At 39.2% G+C, this 20612-nt stretch overlaps 1 protein-coding gene across 1 annotated transcript in view; it reads left to right on the forward strand.

The window, feature by feature from the left end:
• Positions 1 to 20612, forward strand: part of cdh13 (cadherin 13, H-cadherin (heart)) — a 294086-nt gene that overhangs the window by 250608 nt on the left and 22866 nt on the right. Inside the window, exon 12 of the mRNA XM_027272988.1 lies at positions 5158 to 5300. Within this exon, the coding sequence (XP_027128789.1) occupies positions 5158 to 5300 (143 nt within the window). The remainder of the gene's footprint in view (positions 1 to 5157; positions 5301 to 20612) is intronic.

Raw genomic sequence — 20612 nt, forward strand, 5'->3', positions numbered from 1 at the left:
TGTAGAAAACACCTGGGAATCATATGTTGCAGCGGTGTTGTTTGACACTGATCTTTGTCTCATTATGCATCACTATCTCCTGCTCACTGCTGGGCATTTTAATCAGCCAAACAGTAGTCTAGCTTCCAGCCTTTCCAGTGCCCCTACCTGTATTCATTATATACTTTGGAATATCTCACAGCCCCCTGAAAATAAAGTGATGCCTGCAACACTGTGATATAACTGTGTGGGTAATGAACTTTGTCACTAAAAGAAAGGATGCTTTTCACGCAATTTCATTTGATGATTTAAGTAAACCCAAAAGAAAAGTCAAATTAAAGGAAGGTTATACAAGGAGTAGAAGTAAAACGGTAATATAAATATATATTCCATGCATATATTTTTAGTTTACATAGATCTCTCTTTGACTCCCCCAGAAGCTGAGGTTGAGAAATGTTTCATAACCCCAAACCAATTTACTTCTTAAAGTCAGTGTATGCATGACCTGACCAGTCGTTCTAGATTGTTATGGCTGTTTGTGAAACTTAATGATGTGCATTCAGGAGAGGGAAGTGAGGGCATGAATATCCATCAACCCCCCTCCCGTCGGATATCCACACAGGCTTGGCAGAAAAAACAAGCTCAGCTTTAAGGGAGAAATGGATGAATCTGGCGTATGCTTTGGGAGTTTCACGCGGACTCTAACCTGATCTGTAGCTTTGGATGTTCGACTGAGTTATGAACAGTTGGTGCATGCCTGTGAGCGCATGTGTGTTTGTGCGTGATTCCAACTGTGTAGTTTTCCCCGAACAGAAGGGGAAAAATAGGAATAATTGAAAGTCAAACACTGAGGTTTTGGGTAGTCTGAAATTATTTTAAAAACCCACAACTACATCCTGTGTATTCTCACTGATGTGTCTAGTATGCATGGAGTATATCGTGTTATCTTACACCTGTCACAGAGCAATAAGTGCCATAAGTATCACCATAATGTTATGACAGGTTTACTATAGTGTTCAGAGAAAGTCCTCATTTATCATTGACGTTTTTTCACTTTCAGAATCACCCATATGGCTGTTCTGATGCAATGAATATGTAGAATTTAAAGTGCTTATTCTGACAGTCATAGAGAGTTATGATTCATACTGCAGTTCTCCAGTTACAAAGGTTTAGGCCATTCAAACTATAAAACTACATTTGGGTTTAGGAAAAATGTAAAAAATTATGAAATAGGTGTTTTTTATTGGACAGCAACAATACATTAACACACTAACAAACCTTTAGATGTGCATTTAAAAGACCATCTGCACAAACGACCACACTATATCACTACTACTTAGAAAAGGTGCCAGCAACATATCTCACTTAAGAGAAAACAAATGAGCAATAATCAGCATTTATGCAAAGAGCTCTTCTTTATGGCGCTCGCTCAGCTTTTTATCTTCCCCCTAAATTAGCTCGTACCACAAAAAAAAAAAAGTCTCTTGTATTCTGTGTATCCCACCCACACCTGCTATTGACACAAAAACACACACAGATGCACACACTCTGTGCCAGCATTTTGCATCCTGATGTAACTGGATTATAAGTGGGCGGCAAGCCTCGTTCTCCCTCCTGTTCTCAGATCCTGTGAGTTTTCTGAGAAAACTGTAAAACAAGGCTGTGATCAGAGTTAGAAAGATCTGTCTAAACACATCCACGAGAGTGACAGTGGAACTGCTCTCAGATAAGAAGTTCTGTATTAGTTGTCAAAATAAATTAATTACAACCTCGATATGTATTGGTTGAGACTCCCTTTTAGTTTTATGAAGCACCTTTCTTTTTTGCGGTGTTCATATTAAATTGCTTTTTTAGTAACTACAACAAAGAAAATTAGCATGATCATGCATTTTTTTTCATGAATAAGTTTTTTCAACTTAAAAGCATATGATTTATTTATACCACTTATTTTTAATAAACACTCAAAGACGTGCTTCAAAAAACAACTTTTAATGAGACACCTTCGCAGTCAGACAGATGCACTAGACTCCTGCCAGCTCCAACCAGACTCCTCTGTGTCCTCTTACAGTGAAGGGCAATCCCTTACCAAAACATACACACTTATACACACACACATGCACATGCGCACACAACCCCTGTCCAGGCTCTGATGGCAGCTTTAGCAGCTCAGAGTAGCCCCTTAGGGTGTAGCTCTGCAGTGCAGTGGAAAGAGCAATATATCGGCCTGCTCCCTCTTACATTGGGGTCACAGTGTTTGCCTCATGATGTGGCACTTTCCGCCACTCAAGCAAAAATTTGGACAAATCGCCTCACTGTCTCGAGAATTATTTTACTGTGCAAGCAGAATACACGGGTCACTTTTGTTTTAACTCGTGTGTTTTACTTTTTGCTTGCTTTTGTGTGTGCATGTTTGAAGTGTATGAGTGTGTTTTTGCAGCTAAATGAGGACATGTGTGATCATTGTGTTTGTGCGCTGTCTCATTTGTTGACTGATTTGTTTGGGCCTTCTCTGGTTTTGGAGATAACCACGTATGACCAGATATGAATATTCCTAATGGCTTTTTAATGTCTTTCTAATTTGCCCTTTAAAGGGCTCTAATGGACTGTCCCCATGTTTTCACAGAGGGGAGGAACAGTGGATCTGACTCATTTACTGGTTACCTTTGAGCCTGCAGTAAAGAAGACAGAAGCATTACACTTATTCAAGACTTCTACCGTTGGAAGAAACACCTTGATATTCTACTGCTCAACAGTCTGTGTAGCTCTTTTGTATTTGGCTGCCAGCTATGGCAATAACCTACGTCTCTGAAAGAGGTTCCCAGGGTGTGAATTTGTGAGTTTACGTGGGATGAAAACAAAACATTTAAGGGAAGCTTTCAGGGGAAACTTCAATCCCTAGTTGACACTAATGGATTTTTGCTTTGCACTCTCAAAAATGTAGCAGAGCAGAAAATGTACAGTACAGTATGTGTTACATAGTGCATTCAAAGTTTGAGGCCAGTATTAATATGATTACATTTGATGTTTTAAACATTTAAATGTCATACATTTGGTTATTAAAGTGAAGACAGACAAGATTAATACCACTTACAGGTTTGTTAGGAGGATTTGTTAACTAAATGGAACTCTTGTACTTCTTTACTTGTACTTGTCTGTTGATGTTTGTGGGGAAGATTCAGCGGGGAATCCAGAGTACAATTTTTTGTTACTTAAGAAAAAAACAGCTGTTTATCTATGATGCCCTGCTGATACAAAATAAATAATGTACACATAGAGTACATATTTAATAGGTCTTAAATGTAATTTAGTATGTCACACAGTGATCAGAGAGTGTGTCTGATAGTGTAGTCAGTGATGGGAGGAGTGAGACATATGGAGGTTAATAACGTGTGAACCTGGCTCTGTTTTATTGGAGGAGCCCACTTCATAAATCATGTGAGTGCTCTGTGTGTTTGCATAAGTGTGTATATGCATGAAAGTGAGAGAAAGAGATGTGCATAAGAGAACAGACTCTAATAATACACAGTCCAGTATGTATCATTGTTATTAGTGCATGTAACTACACAGCAGTGCCTCTTTTGTTACAGTAAAACGTACGTGTTGGTTAACAGTAGGTATCACTGGCAGGGAAAGTGTGTGTGAGTGAGAGCGCGAGAGGAAAGGTGTGAGCAGAGGTTGATTGCAAAGCCATTTCCCAAGGCTTTGTCGCGCTCTGTTAGCTGAAGAGTTCCATTTCAAAGACAATTTGTCTACTGCTGAGCACTTTGGCAAAGAGCGGCCTTGTGGTGAAGAAAGTCTGTTGTCTTGTGTGTCTGTGTGTGAGAGACTTCTAGCTTCGTCTAGCTTCTTGTGTGTGACTTTTGCGTAAGTATGTGATGTTTCGATATGTATCAGCTTCGTTATAAGTATGCTATGATACAGTATGTGTGTGCACGTGCACATTAGTGTATGTATATGGAAAAGTACTCAGACCTCCTAAATCAACCACTTGTGACATTAACACAGATACAAGCCCCTTCCAATCACCATCCACCAGACATCAGTGGCCAGCTGAGTGGCCACATTAGCAGGGTCGTGATCCACTCTTCAGCTCGTTTTTAAGGTGATTGAGGCTTGGCCGTTCACCCACAAGATTTCTTGAGAGGTCCTCCATCATGTTCAAACCTCAGCTCTGCAGGGGGCAGAGCCAATTTTCAGCACTTTCATTACATCGATAACTACACAATGTATTTCTTTCTTTCTTTCTTTCTTTCTTTCTTTCTTTCTTTCTTTCTTTCTTTCTTTCTTTCTTTCTTTCTTTCTTTCTTTCTTTCTTTCTTTCTTTCTTTCTTTCTTTCTTTCTTTCTTTCTTTCTTTCTTTCTTTCTTTCTTTCTTTCTTTCTTTCTTTCTTTCTTTCTTTCTTTCTTTCTTTCTTTCTTTCTTTCTTTCTTTCTTTCTTTCTTTCTTTCTTTCTTTCTTTCTTTCTTTCTTTCTTTCTTTCTTTCTTTCTTTCTTTCTTTCTTTCTTTCTTTCTTTCTTTCTTTCTTTCTTTCTTTCTTTCTTTCTTTCTTTCTTTCTTTCTTTCTTTCACAAAACCAGAAGCACCATGTTTAGGAGGGCAATTCTGCACTTTAATTCTGCACTTAAATGTGCACCACGTCATCATCACATTTATTTTTTTAAATACTTATTTTATGTCCAGGGGAGTGTAAGAAAGAGCACTTTCTCAGCTCACATTGGGAGACTCACACAAACACACATACCTGTGCAGGTGCAGGTAGATGTCATTATCTTAAACATTCCTGAAATGCACACATAAATACGTCATCTCTAATTAAACCACAGTTTAATTTTAGATTGGATTTGACTCACCTACTCTGTTTTAATTATTTGCAGTAGTGGGTTTCCAAGGTAACTCAAACTAAATGACTGAAATCACTAAATGACAACATTATTTAGATGTAATTCAGTGGATTTCTACACTGTATAAGTGTATACATTGTAAATGTATATGCTGTTGAACATATATCAAGTATTTAAATGCGTGTCTTGTCTGTTGTTGTGTTCTCCAGAGCTGTCTGTAAGTTAGATGCCAGGGACATAAAAGACCAAAATAAAATAAAATATAAAGACAACTTTTAGATAGTGTATAGTTTTACGGTCACAACTTCTTACTTATTTTATCTACTTTCTCTCAGGTATGCTGTTCTGCGAGACCCAGCAGGCTGGCTGAGTGTGAACCCAGTCAGAGGAACTGTCAACACTTCGGCCTCACTGGACCGTGAGTCTCCTTATGTCCATGACAATAAATACACAGCTGTCTTCATCGCCACAGATAACGGTGAGTGTCAGATACCCCACTGCATGAAAATGATAGAAGTTAATTAGACATACACAGTATGTGACATATTTTTAAAAAGCTGTCAAACCTCCAGATGAGTACGTGCACATTTTTGATACTCTGATATAAATCAACCATAGATAGTAAATAAAATACTAACAGGTGCCTGTGAGAATTTTCCCAGGAAAATACATTAAATGTTTAAAAATAGTTGCTAAAAAACAAGTGAAAAGACTTTAAATGATATATTACTGAAATGTGGAGTGAGAAGTTAAAAGTTTTTCACCAGTTCTCAGTCCAGGATTTTTTGGGCGGTCCTTAAAGGGTGGCTCGATGACACGCTGAGGCCACCCTGAGCATACCCCTGCACCCCGAGCAGAGAGATGGAGATTAATTCATCTCACTCTCGCTCAAGAGTGTTTCAAAGTTAGTCATGTCATTTTCTGAACTCATCTGACACGTTTCAGTCGCTTCAGAATTGCTACTTGACTGCTCCCACGAGTGGGCATGGCTACAGTACATTCAGCGGCCACGCCCCCACAGTCCTGGAGCTGAGAACACTGCTCATTTTTACCTGATTTTGACACCTAATTTCATAAACTTGGCTGGGTGATTAATCACACTTTCTTCTTTGATCTGACAAACTCATATTTCAAACTTTTTCAAAGAAAATTTATTGTTAAATTACACGGACTACATGGAAAATACACATACAATACAAAAATACATTATACAGTTTACTTAAACTACCACTTAAACATTTTATGTAACCTACTGAAGGTGTTAAATGTGTTTTAAAGGAGTCCGTATGATATGACTCTCCTTGCAGTGACAGCGAGCTACCAACGTGTAGATTTCTTCCCATTTGCATTACACAAAGAATTCTTCCTGCAGAGTGCAGAATCTTTGAAACAAGCATAAAACGTAGAAACAAAGCCTGTCTGCATATATACATAAGTACATTACACTCTTGGAAAGGACTGACCCTGTCTGTTAGTTTCACCCGGCCACAGAGAAACTTACATTATCCAGTAGTGACAATGGGATGGCCGTAAGTGGCACTGCTTCTGTTGGACCATATGGTCGCTGGTTGGCAGTGTCAGCGGAGCTGCTGCTCTGAAACTTTCCAAGGCACAGATGAAAGTGTCAAGAGCCCTGGTGCACTGCTTCTTTATTTCTCTTTGCTTCTCTCTCCCTGTGTCTCTCTGCCTCTTTGTCTCTCTGTCCCCCTCTTCTCTGTCTCTTTCCCTCTCCCTATCAATCTATCTGGTCTCCTGTGCTCAGGGTGATTCTGACAGATCCATTAGAGGAACTGAGAGATTCTATTAGTAGGCAGCAGAATAGCACTGTTGTGCTGGGGAGTTTGGCAGCCTTAGAAAGATGGGCGTTGAAAGAGGAGTAATGATGAGGTAGGGAAGGGAGGGTGGAGTGGAAGGGTCAGGGGAAGAAGAGAAAAGAAGGGACATAAGAGGAGATAACAGGAAAAATATATAGAGCCAGGGGAGTGGGTAAGGAATAGGCGGAGAAGAAGAGAAATGGTGAAGATTATGAGCAGACAGAGCAGGGTGGAGGATGATAGTGTTGGAGTCACAAAGGGAGGCAGGCTAAGAAGATCAGCTTGATATTTTTCTAAAGTATTCACGATACTGATTGCAACACTTCTGCTTTATAGAAAAACTTTTTGGTAATTACATACGTATTCATTTTCTTGCAGAGAGTTTTAAGAGAAGATTAATACCATTTCCATGTCTGTATGGTAAATATGAAGCTGCCACCAGCAGCAGCTTAGCTTAGCACAAAGACAGGAGGAAACAGCCAGCCTGACTCTGTCTGAAGATAACAAGATCTGTGAACACCTGTGAAACTCATTCATAAATACATAAAATCTCATTTGTTTGTACAACTGGTACAACTGGTGTAAACACAGCAGTGCTTTGAGCAAAATGCTAATGTCAGCTTTGAATTTGATTGTCATGGTAAATAGATTTCCTTAAGCTCCTTTAATTTCTTCAAATAAAAAATAGTGTGAAAACAATAATAATAATAGTATTTGGGGGTAAATAAGTGAATATTCTAGTATTCTATTAAGGTGCAGTCAGGCAGTGTCCTCCTTTAGGGTCCCTGTGGCCTGAGAGTAGAAGCTTTTCCTGAGCCTCTCAGTGCTGGCCTGGTGTATCCAGAACCTTCTTCCTGACTGCAGCAGGGAGAAAAGGATGTTATTTGGGTGGTTGGGATCCCCAATGATTCTCCGAGCACTGCAGTTTCTGTTATAGATTTGTTTTAGGACAGGTAGAGCACCACCTATTTGTAAGTTCAGCTGAATGAACCACAAGGGTCTTGCTGTCTTTTCAGTACTGTTTCCATACCATACAGTGATATTCTTTATCAGGATGCTCTCAATGGTGCAGGAGTATAATTTTCTCAATATTTGAGGGGATGTATGGAATTTGCTCAAGTGTCTGAGGTGGAACTGTCTCTGTTTTATCTTTCTCACCACAGTGATGTGGACAATACGGTACCTATTGACCACTGTTTGTTCCCAAAGTCCACTATCATCTTCTTTGTCTTGTTGATGTTCAGAAAGAGGTTGTTGTCTTGAGCCAAACCATATATTTCAAACTATACTCATTTTTGAAGAGGTAAGATAGATTAGATTTGTGTCCGTGCTTCTAGCCCTCTATTTTACCTCCATGCAAGGAAGATTCCTGCACCCAGACCTTTAACAACCTACTTATATAGATAGCCTCTGTGCATGTCTGTTTGCACAAGGTTTAAATGTGAGGATGTGAGAATACTGATACCAGTTTGACCCTTGCTATCGCCTTTTATACTGCACACTCTGTCATTGACAAGACAAATTTGCTCCTTCCCCAAAGCGATCCACGCAATGATTGTATGACAACCCACCTATGTAGACTACTAACAGGATATCGATTGACCCTTACATCTTCATCTTTATATCTATGTGAAGTCCTCAGATGAATATGTATCTACACTGCAATGAAGAGGAGGAGGGTGAGAGAAGAAAAAATGTGTCAAATAGAAAAGGGAGCAGGTTAAAGGAGAGAAATATATAAGAAGTACCTGTACACAAAAGACGACTGGGAAAATATAGTCTGAAATAAAAATCGATTGAGAGATACTGATCTGTAAGAGAGCTTAAAGAAAGGTCTTTAACAGCATTACATTATATGTATTTAAAGTTTTCTGCACATATGATTCTAAAAATCTATTAACCATGAAATTCCTAATTTACCTACTAAACATTTCTCAAAAAATAGAAAATAATTAGTCATCTTAAGTCTTATTGTGTGTAACTCAAGGGGGGACAGTGACTTTCTTTCTTCTTGTTATGGGCTGTCCCATGGCCAGTTTAAGCCAATTTGACCTTGTGTCCTATCTTAAAATGGGAAGTATACTCTTGGTGAATGTTTTGCATGGTTAGCAACAGATTGACTGTAGCTCCTGGTTAACAGCATGAGGGCAGGTCACCTGGAGCTGCCCTCCAGGCAGCAACAGATGGTGGACGATGGAGCAAACATACTACAGGGAAACGAAGGAATGGGGATCAAAGAACAGAGGCTAAGATGGTAGACAGAAATAGGACAGACAAAGGGAAAATAGAAGAGAAGAACAGGGGCTTGGGAGGTTTAACAAGGTGGTGAAGAAATGATATTGTTGATGTCAGGGTCGGGAGTCATCTCAACTGGAGAATTGGCAGCAGTGAGTTTGTAGTCTGGAGGTTACAGTCGGTTGCCATGGCAATCAGCTGTACTTGCAGGAGGATAGAGCCATTTGTCACTCTGTGATGTGTAAAGTTGTAGACTTAAATAAATGAATGTGTGATTGTCACTGCATTGGCACGTGTGCATGTGCATGTGCATGCGTGAGCGTAATTCTGTTTATTTGGACGCACTAGTGCCCACATTCATCCCTGCATCTGTATGTCTGCACAGTCTCCTTCCTCCCATCATGTGTTTCTGTTTCTGAGTTAATGACTGAAAAGCCACAACCCAGTTTTGCCTGGGCAGCCGCACCTGGAAGGTCGGTGGAGCGATATCGTTTGAAGAGATATTGTTCCAACCTGAACAGAGGGCTTGATGGGCTGTTTATATAAACTCTCAGCAGTAGCTGAGGTTTTGCACACCAACAAATTCTCTTCTGCTCTCTGATTCCCCGCCGGGACGCCAGCTGTTCTCACATCTTACCCCCTTCTCCTTCCTTCACATTCGTATTCAGTGTTGCCGGATCTGTGTGTTTGTGTGTGGCACGATTGGAGTTGTGTGTTCATCCTGGTTTTTAATGTCTTTGTCCCGGTACATGCAGTGCTTCTCTTGCCTGCCCCTGCGTATCCACTCACTGCTGTGTGTTGTGGTTCAATGTTTTCTCCTGCTCCTCATTTAAATGTTAAACCGCCTCCTGGTGGGAGCCATTTGTCATTGGGAGGCATGAATACATTATCAAAGCCCCAGTCGTCTGAAACACGGCAGTGCACACACACATAGTCACACACGTGCAGTTTGGGGTGTTTGCTGCCACCAAACCTCCTATTTAAAAATTCCCAAGTTATGGACGAAAGAGCCGAGCAGTGTTTGAACGCATGTACGTACAGACAAGAGACCTGCATTTAGACTGACAGCTGTGTGTCTCTAATTGACAACCTTCACACAGCTCAAAGAGATCTTTGTTAATTACAGGAACAGTAATTAAGTATTACACACGCATACACACACCTAGGCTGAGCAGTGTGATGCGTCTCAGCATTCATCACAGTCGGATCACAAACCTCTGGTTTAAATCAAAAGCAGAGAAGGCATGCTGAATTATAATGGGTCACAGAACAAAACTCTTGCTCAGATGGATGTAAAATTAAATAGGACTGTGTGTGTGTGTGTGTGTGTGTGTGTGTGTGTGTGTGTGTGCAGTAAATCTGTCCATCTCTCTCTGACAGGTCAGCATAATAGGTTCATCATCTCGCCACTCAAAAAAGTGAAAAAGACTGACAGTGGTAGCCAGCTGTCAGTAGTAGAGATACCCCGTGTGTGTGTGTGTGAGTGAGTGTGCGCACCTTTGTGTGTCTCTACATGTGTCCATCTCTGTGTGCGATGATCTGCCACTGTGCTGCCTCATTGCCATACTAAGTGCTGGGAACCAGTGTGCCGCTCATTGCAGTAATGGGCTGAGTAATTTCCCTGTTTCAGGCCAGCAAAGATACAATGGTTTCACGGCTAACTGTCTGCCATGTCACCGGGTCTCACAGTGAGGCAGCCTGGCAGGCTAAATGCAGATAGATAGACTCGTGTTGGGTCTTTAGCCAGCTGTGATCAGACTGTCTAAAACTGCAGCAGTGAAATAATAAAACATGATGGGCCAGCCCAGTGTGCCGAAATCCTCAGGCCAAGAATAGACTAGTATAGAGAAAGAGTAGACTCCTACATTTAAATATGAATGCCAGTGTTTACAGGTAGTAGAGCCTTTTAGTTATCCAGCTACAGCTTTTAAATGTGTAATGAAACTCCACTAAACTCTAATTTAGTTATTGATGATTTAATGTTTGATTAATAAGGGATTTGGGACTGAGCTGTTAGCTGATAGAGCCACAGGCAAAAAAAAAAAAAATCTGCCGTGACTGCCCTCTGTAACTATTCAAAGAATCTATTATACTAGAGCCAAGAGAGCAAGAGCTGAGGAGCAGACTGTGTCTAATAGATTCCTGTAAATATAGTAACGGCAGGATCAGTGTCAAGAAGGCAAAAAGAGGAACATGAGAAGATGAGACAAACTCAAGTGACAAGGTAGAGAGAGGAGTCAAAGATGAACATGGAGAAATGACAGAACAGAGAAATAAATTATGTATTTCAGGATGAAAATGAGGTATGCGTGGTTCAGACTACATGGTATTTTTGTCTGTTACAATGGTCATTGTGTTAGATTACGTGATTATAGAGTAAAACATTTCTTGATGTGATATGGCTGAGAGATGTGACGGACTACAGGTTGATGCTCAATCAGTTATAGCTTGCTATCTTTTCATAATGTGCACGATGTCACCAGAAAGGAGGTTCTTGTGACTTCTGAGAACAAAAATGTAAATGAACAATGGTGGTGTGTATGATACTGGCTGCTTGTAAAAACAACTGTGACTTTTCCACTGTTTCATTGGTCGACGTTTGGAACGTTGTCACTAGACTTTCAGTTGGGATGTTGTGAGGCTTCCCAGATGTGGTACTGACTGTCAACCTCAATGATACACTACACTAGACAAAGCTATAAATTGTTACGCCAAGGGTCAATTGTCATTCCTGATGTCCTACCTCTGTCGGGTCAGGCTATTATCGGGTTGATGGTTGTGGTCTGAACCTGGCTTTGACCATTTGACCAAAACAAGGTTACATAGTCTTGGAAGTGTTTACTCATCCCTTTCTCATCTTAAGGTTTACTCGCACTCCTGTTATATATCTCTCTCTTGTCAATCTCTTCATGGAGACAGCCACAGAGACAAGAAGGTTAACTACCGTGATGAAATGTGTTCTTGCCCAACCAATCAATTATGACCCTGTGTAGCAGTAGGTTGGGCTGATGCCAGCATGAGGGAAGGGTGCAGGTTAGGGAATCAAGGCAGCTTGACCCACGGTAATGGCAATGTAATAGGTTATGCACTGGAAAGAGCAGGAGATCACAGCTCGACGCTGTCTTGCCTTCTGTTTCCTCCCCTGCCTTGCTACACTGCCTCATTAACCCCAGATACAGTGTCTTTCTCACTTTAATGCCAACTCCCCCAACTTCTGTCTCTGTCTTGCCGTACCTCCCTGACAGCCTCTGTCTTTCATTTCTCGGCTTGTAGTGGAACCTCCTGGGGAAGTCACCACCTTGTAAACAAGCTCTCGTTACATCTGTTATTATAGAATACCTTTTGTTCAGCGTTGCCATGCAAGACATGTTTTTCTTTGTTGTAAGCTATTATCAGACCTTGCCTCTTTTGTGTCCTTGGAATACTGATTCATCCACAGACCAGAAGTTTTAGCTGTGCCTGGCACACTAAAACAAACACGCCTCTGCCCACTCAGCATTAAGAGCCTTGGTCTGAGTGCAGTGATACCAGGGTACCTATTTTCTAAAATACTGAAACTACTAGTTATGTGCAAAGTGTGTCTATTCAATATGATTTAAAAAGTGCCCCTTACCTCCTCACCCAGTGCATCTCTAACAGGATTTTCCACGAGGGCTTCCTCTGTGTAGATATGAACAGCTTTGGGTGCAGTTTCAATGACAGGGATCCAGATAAAATGGGATTGAGTGGGTCGTAGAGATGGAGAGGGATAAATAATCAAAGATAAAGTCAAATGTTGGATAAACATGATGGACGATTTCTTTCAGTTTATCTAGAAAATATGTCATTAGACAAACATCTGTCAGGAAATCTGTCAGAGGGTGTTTTTAATTGCACAGCCTCACACTGGGTGGAAAGGCTTCAATTAACACCTTTGGCATTCAAATTAACACATATATGAACACATACGTAAACTTGAGTACTTGAGTTTTTTTGTTTTTTTTTGGAAGCAGCCAAGTAACACGATACTAACTAAGGTACTTTGTATTAAACGTGTAATCTGTATCTGGATACATAATCTGAATAACAATGTGCCTTTGCATTTACACCTGGTATAAATAAACGTCTTGTTATCTTGATTCTGCTATATTGTGATCAGATCTCAATATGCAGCCATCCAAAGTCACCACAGAGCTGCTAATGCCAACTGACAGCTGATCCAGCTGTGCTATGTTTATCAGAAACAGAAGGAAACAACATCTAATTTCTCAAAAAATATTTCCGTCGCTTCCTCGCTCCCTATAACTTGTCCTTGCATCTCTTCAATGGGGAGGTACCAGGATGCAAATGGACAAAAAAGATTGCATACACCTCAAGTGAGGGAAAGGTGTATGCAATTAGGGAATTGGGACGTACCCAATGTCACTTATTATAGTAGGTACAGGTGTTACTAATAACAATGGCTGTGTAAAATTCAGTTGTCCCATGACAGTGAGACAGTGAGCTAGTATGTGCAACACCAGGACCCTGAAACCAAAGCAGCTAAATGGAATTCAGCCATCATTAATTTGTGTTATTTACACCTGTGCTTTTCTACTGTGACACGTCTAAATGTCCTCTGTGAAAAAGGACCACAGATAATCTGGAAATGTGGAGCAGGTGTGTAGGCAGAGGGAGAACAGGTGCCTGTATAGGGCCTTTAATTAATTTAATCTGGTGTACTGTTGTTTGCACAGTTGCTAGAAAGCAAACTACTATAAAATATTTACTTATTTTACTTTTTGTAGTACTTATAAATAACAATATAAGTAAACCGTTTAAATTGAGCTCCTTATCATTTCAGACTGGCCCAGTAGGCCATTAGATCTCGCTTAAATGCTGTGAATAGTGTGAGTTTAACAAACTTACTAATTAAAGTTGTTTCACTTCGATTTTTTGAATTTGATCCGACACCTTATCACAGTAAAAGAAAAAAAAAACCTGTAGCAGGCTCTGGGAGACGACCAAAACAAGAAATCTCCCAAGGAAGGCAATTTTGGTGTTTAATTAGTTCAAAAAGAGCTTGGAGTGTAAACTTACTTTAAGCCGTATCAATACCCTCCGTCTCCCATCACTTGCTATAACAGCCAGCAACTGATAACCCAAACTCTATTCTGAAAGTAATTTGCCAGACTAGCAGCAATGCACCTGTCCCCAGCACTGCTTCTCTCCCCGAAGTCATCTTTCTTAATGACTTGTGCCTATTGTAATTGGCTCTGGCTGGTTTCATTTACAGTTCTGATCAGCCAATCAGATTAGCAGGGTGTCATGTGATAGTGTTTGCCGAAGCCCTGAGGAGACTGATGAGTGATGGGACGGAATGAAGTGGGTTATCTGAAGGGAGTTTTAACAAGGTCTGGGACTTATAGTGTGGCAAGACAGATAGAGAGAAACTGGAAAATACGAAGATAGGATGACGTATCCTTCGACATTACAGTGAGTCAGCGCAGAATGGTAGAAGTAGCTGCTATTCACATGATATGCACTAACCTGAGGAAAGAGACTCAATATATCTCCTTTTGAATACTGGCTTCACCTCCATAAAATATGAGTAACTGTGTTTTTGCATTCTGTTATCTACAGCCTTTTATCTTTTAGTATTTAATTTTTTTTATTATTTTACTGGACTATAAGATAAGTACAAGCAATCTGATATAATCTGTAACTTATCTTACAATGTTTAATCAAATTTTATCTTTTTTCTTTTCATTATTAAAAAACTTCAAAGCTAAACAATAACGTCTCCAGAGTATGTCACGTCTGAAACTTCCACAAAAGTTTTGCTTTGCTTAGTGCATGTTGTTCCTTTTTTCCTCTTTAGATTCAGGCATGGTCTGTTTGCAGAAATGGAATTTAATATGCATAACTGTTTTCATTACTGCATAATCTGAATCAAAGAATCATTCTGCAGGCATCGCCGGTCCCCTCCATTGAGTCTGCCATCTTGCAACAAAAAAAATAAAGTTGTGCTAAAGTTCATCAAATACTTTTTTTTTTTAATCAGTTACTTTCTAATTGAATTTAATTTAATAACATAATGAATGCTTTCTGACCTTAAATAAATATAACCTCAGGTATCATAGTTCAGTCCATGAAGTCCACCCTGATAGTGTTCAGCTTTAGTGACATTTTAAACTGTGGAGGGGTGTGACCAGCCTGATTGTCTGGTTGGCCACTGCAGTGTGATGTCAAGTTGTGTTTCTTCTAAAACTTGAATCTGGCTTGAAATGTCTCTACTGCAGCAGTCACAGTAGGTTTTTTTGTTGTTTGTTTTGTTTTGTTTTTTGTTGTTGTTGTTGTTGTTGTTGTTGTTGTTGTTTTGGGCAACCCCTCCAACTCAAATGAATGAATAAACCACAGTGCCAGATTTGGTATGAACCCAGCCTTAAGTATTTTGGAACCTATTTCAAAATGTTGATGATTTTTACTTATACCCCGAGTTTGCCTTTTGCCTTGACATAAACACATTCTGTGATCTATTTCTGGGGTTGTTCTGTGCCTTGGGCTTGGTGTGTTACTGTATGTAGTTTTATTTTCTGTGCTGTGATTTCTTAGAGTTATAAAATAGTGGACTGCACTGGCTGTGGAAACACATTTCTCATCTGTGAACAATACAGCACAATGCTAAAGAAACATCTCAGTGTGATAGTATACATGATATGAACCCATTGTGACCCATGCGTGTTTAAACTGAGTTGTTTAAAAGTCTAAACAAGAACTGACTCAACAATCAGTTACAGCAGACGAAGAGAAATGAGGAAATTCAGCAGTGCATGTGCTACCTTGTGTATTGCGGCTCAGTACTGTGTAGGTGGTAATAAAGAGCATGATTTGTCCTGCTTAGCTCAAAGACACTGTAAAATGATGGGGAAGAGATTTAACTGGAGTTCAGTGACATTTAGCATGCAGACATTTCATATGTTCATATAATTTCCAAAAATCACTTCCCTTCCAAGCTACTTTTGTCCTGCTCTCATCTCCTTCCCTTTCTCATTTAAAATTTTCCTTCATCTATCTTTTCTCATTCTCCTCTATTACCTTGCTGTAGTCCACATGTGAATTAGTCTTCCTGACTGTTTAGCTGCAGCATGATGTATTGTGACATTTTCCAATGAGCCATTCCTTATATGCGAGCCCTGCTCCTGGCTTCCTCTAGTCCCTGCTTGTTGTTATTTCATTTCCTTCATCCTCTACTTTTATGTGACTGGGGAAAATAATCATAGTAATAACAATGCTGAATATTTGTAGCCAAGGGCATCATCCATTGGTTGTTTGTACCTAAGCTGTCCTGGTATTTAATGGTTATTCTAATGAGAAAAAAGAAATGTAGCCAGATAAGAAGAGTCTTGGTTCAGCTTTGTCCTTGGTGACAAACTCTACAAGTGGACCTTTTTTTAATCCTGTGAATTCAATGGAGGCCAAACCACTTGCCAGACTTATTTCACAGAAAAATAATTGATCAAATGTCTGACTTTGGCAAAAATTAAATTGGAACTTGCTGTGCTTTTTCTGCCTTCAAATTTGTTGTGCTCCCTCTATCATAAAAACTTCAACTGCAACAACACATTTTCCCCCAAGAGGAAAAATCAAGAACCAAACAGATCATGGGTTTTTTTTCTCACTACACCATGCGGGGGTAGAAATTGGTACATTTGGTGCTGGTAACAAGTCTGTCTTTCTTTCCTTTTCTGCAACAGTGAGGTAAAAAAAAAAAAAAAAAAAAACGTCAGACAACAGAAAGAAAAAATACCATGATAACAACTGAAAGTGACAGTCAGACAGAAAGAGAGCATTAGCCTAAAGCCAAACTGTAGGGAGCAAAAGTGTGTTTGGGGGGTAGATAGAGACATATAAAGAAAAAGCAAGGAAGTGAGAGAAAGAAAGCTGAGTTTGTAGCCTGTAGCTGTGGATTAGACCTGATGGCCCCAGGAGTCAATCAGTCTGCTTGCTCCTCTCATCTCTGGGCAGACAGGGAGAATAACAGGGCTGTCTAACTGCCAGCCAGGGGCAGGTGAAGGTGTCAGGAATAGTGCTGGACGATGGAGATGGAGCAGGAGGGCAAAGCCTAAAGGAAAGAGTTGGAGGTGATGAAGTTTACCTTGGCAGAATTTCTTCAACTTAAATCTTTGCTGCATCCACAAACGTGTTCTGAAATACTGTACTCGAGTAACAAAAACCTAAAAATATCGGTCTAAATACAAAATATTCTGTGAAGCACACGAATGCTCACAAACAGATTGGCAATTTTATCCATTTTAGCAATGATTATAATGATTAGCGGTCACTACAGACAGACATTTTTATCAATACTAGATTACTTCAGACTGATGCAGTATAGATGACTAACTTCGACACGAATGGAGTTTAAAATGTTTCAATATTTTTCTGTTTGGAAGTGCAACAGTTTATGGGCTTACTGTTACTGTTACTGTATATATATATATATTATTTTAGGGCTGTCAATCGATTAAAAAAATTGACTAATTATTTGCAAAAAATTCTGTAATTAATCGCGATTAATCGCGATTAATTTATCAATAAATGTATCAATAAATTAAATGCATTTTTCTGAGACTGAAGCTTATAATGAATATTTATTTATGTGTGTAAATGATCAAATTAATGTAGAATAAACACAGAGAAAGCATATTTAAATTCATTCATTTTATTGGCTTAAGCTGCACATATGCACAGTGCAAATAGAAAAAAGCCAGAATGAGAAAATATACTGACGAGTGCCACACTCCTGTAATGTAGACTGGCGAGGTCCTGTGGAGGTAATTTCAGCAGGGTGTTTTGCTTTGAGGTGATATGTTAAAGTCGTGTTACTTCTGTGGAATTTATATTCGGCTTTGCAAACTGTGCAAATTGCCTTGTTTTTGTCCAACGAGCCGTCGGGCAACTTTTTAAAATGAAATGTTCCCCCTAAAAGTCCGTCCTTATCCATCTTTCCACCATAGACTCTCCTTTAGTTAGGATAGATCATAGACATATACATAAACGCCTCATTGAGCAGGTTGATCGTTGCTGCGATACGTTAACACGTCTGCCATATTGGATGTGGCAGATCTGCCCGTAAACTAATACAAGGAAATGGACTGAACTTCATAAAGCGCCTTTCTATAAAGTGCTTTAACTTAATGCCTCTTATACACCCATTCACACACACACACACTAATATATCTGGGAAACAAAGCTATGTATACACATTAAAATTGGATCACATAATAGTGTATATGTTCTCTACAGTTTGTTTCAGCCTCATTGTTTTGGTTTTTACAGCTTTTCATATCTTTTGGTTTAGTCTCAATGTTCTCACCAGCATCATTTTTTGTGAAAATGCTCTGTTAAACCAACTGTATCATCAGCACTAAACAGCTACGCTAAAGAGCCAGATGTTTCCCTCCTGTTGGTGAAGACCAAAAACAGAGCTAAAAGAGAGTTAATATATATGGATGTATAACCCACTGCTAACAAGTTTCACCCAAAAGGTGAAAGGTGTATGGTATATCAATGTTGTGTTTACAGGTTTTGCCCCCAGTGATCCCCAAAACAACAGGAATGCAGGAATTACATTTTGTATTTCCACTTAAACATAGTTCAGTCAACCACCTCATGGATACTCTGTGGGAGTATTTACAGTCATTCATGGTACAAGCATTTCCAGCAGGGTTAAACAGAATCAGTGCAGCAGCAGTTAAAGTTAAAAATCATCTTAAATTAGCTGCCTCGTTGCAAAACGTCTGTTGGATATATGATGTATTTAGTTGAGTTTGTCATGTGTGAGTGTAGCACAGCTACTGCAGTAGTCAGCCCAAAGTGGCTCGCAGGCTTTGCTCCTGTTAATATTAAAGAGAAACTTTTATGGGGACAATTAAACCTAATCATATTCGTTAATTAGTGTAATTCCTGCTCTGAAACCAATTTATCAGAATCAATCCCCACTTGTGTAAAGTTAATTTTAGCTTTGCACTGTTAAAAATTTCAGTGAAAATAATACATCATTCATTATCTCATTTGTACAAAAAAAAACATTTGAATAGAGAAGTTACTTAGCTTATGCAAGTTTAAAAACTTACTGACTTCATCCCTGCAATCTAATTAAACTCTAAATAAAGGAGAACAGTCTGTGTAAAAATGGAGGGCTGCAGAGTAAAACAGTGCAGGAATCTCCATTTATTTCAGCTCTTGAGTAAAATGCAAAAATGTCAGAGCCTTAAGGGTGATTGGGTTGGGAATTGACAAATTGACAAAATTGGATCAAGTTTGACAATACATTGCGATGGCCAGGGTCAACTACTGCTGAGGGGAGATGGACAGTCATAAAGATAAGAGAGAATGAGTGTACCGAAAAAGACAGCAGTATGTTGCTGAAAATCTTTAGACATGCTAACAGGGTGGCTCTAGGGATGTCTGGCAGAATCTCAACAGCTATTGTATGGATTGCTACTGTATGAAATATTGTACATACATTTATTGTACCAATATGGTAAAGCCTACTGACTTTGGTGATTCCTTGACTGCAAGTGCAAAGTCAACGTCTTTAAATTTAATATTCTATAATATTAATATTCTTTCTATCTAACTAACAATAACTTTGGTGATCACCCAACTCTCCATCTGGTTTAGGACCGCATATTACAAAAAAGCTAATTGTGGTAAATAATCATTTATTAATTAAACCTGATAACTTTGTCACTGTTAGCATCTTAGCACATGTTGCAGGCGGCTATGGCTCAGGAGGTTGAGAGGGTTGCCCACTCATGGTTTGATCCCCGGCTACTCCAGTCTGTATATTGCGCTATATAAGTACTGTACAGTCCATTTGGTGTGGGGATTTTTGTGTGCTGTTTATATGTTTGTTTTTGTTCTATGGTTCCTATTATATAATTATGTCTTTGAGGTCATTGCATATCTGTTAAAAAATAAAATAAAATGATTCAGACAATGCTGATGTCGTCATTTAGCTCAAAGCACCTCTGTGCCTTAGTACAGTCTCACAAATAAATACACCACATCTTAAATAATGGCCATAGAATGACTCAGAACCATTAGAGAGTCTAAATTATAAAGGGTTGACAGAGTTTCAACAGAACTGTGCATTATGAAAGGAAATATGATCACAGACCTGGAACTGCTTTATTCTAAAATGTTGTAAACATTTTTTCCTTCCTGTGGCTGTTTTGTGGATGATTCATTACTTTGTATCCACCAACATGGCCATTAAGACCAACAATCTGTGTCTGGAATATACAACAAAATAACTCTGTCAGTCACTCTGAGTACAGTTTTTATGAGTTACTAATGAAAGAGAGCCAAGCCACCAACATAAACTCCATTTATACATGTATTTTATATATTTCTTTCTAGAACTGTCTCATCTAATAATTTGTATGCTTTAAACCTTTTATTATTGTATATGTGTCAATAAAACTTTGATTTAAATCTTGTTTTACATTGATTTGACAAATCTGTGCCCTGTATTCCTCTGGGCTCAGCGTTTTTATTGCAAAAAATGTACATGAAGATTAAAACCTCATTTAATTAGAGAGGAACTGCCAGCCAAAACAGTCTGACAGCCTAATGTGCAAAGAATACTTTTTCCACCCCGAACAACCCTAATGAGACAATGAGAGGACAGTCTTTTATACTTTCATGACCCTGAAAATGATCATCTTCTTTTGGCATCACAGCAAATCCCTGCATGTCCCTTCTTTCTTAAA

Source organism: Larimichthys crocea, chromosome XXI (genome assembly GCF_000972845.2).
Source record: "Larimichthys crocea isolate SSNF chromosome XXI, L_crocea_2.0, whole genome shotgun sequence".
Taxonomy (NCBI): Eukaryota; Metazoa; Chordata; class Actinopteri; family Sciaenidae; genus Larimichthys; species Larimichthys crocea.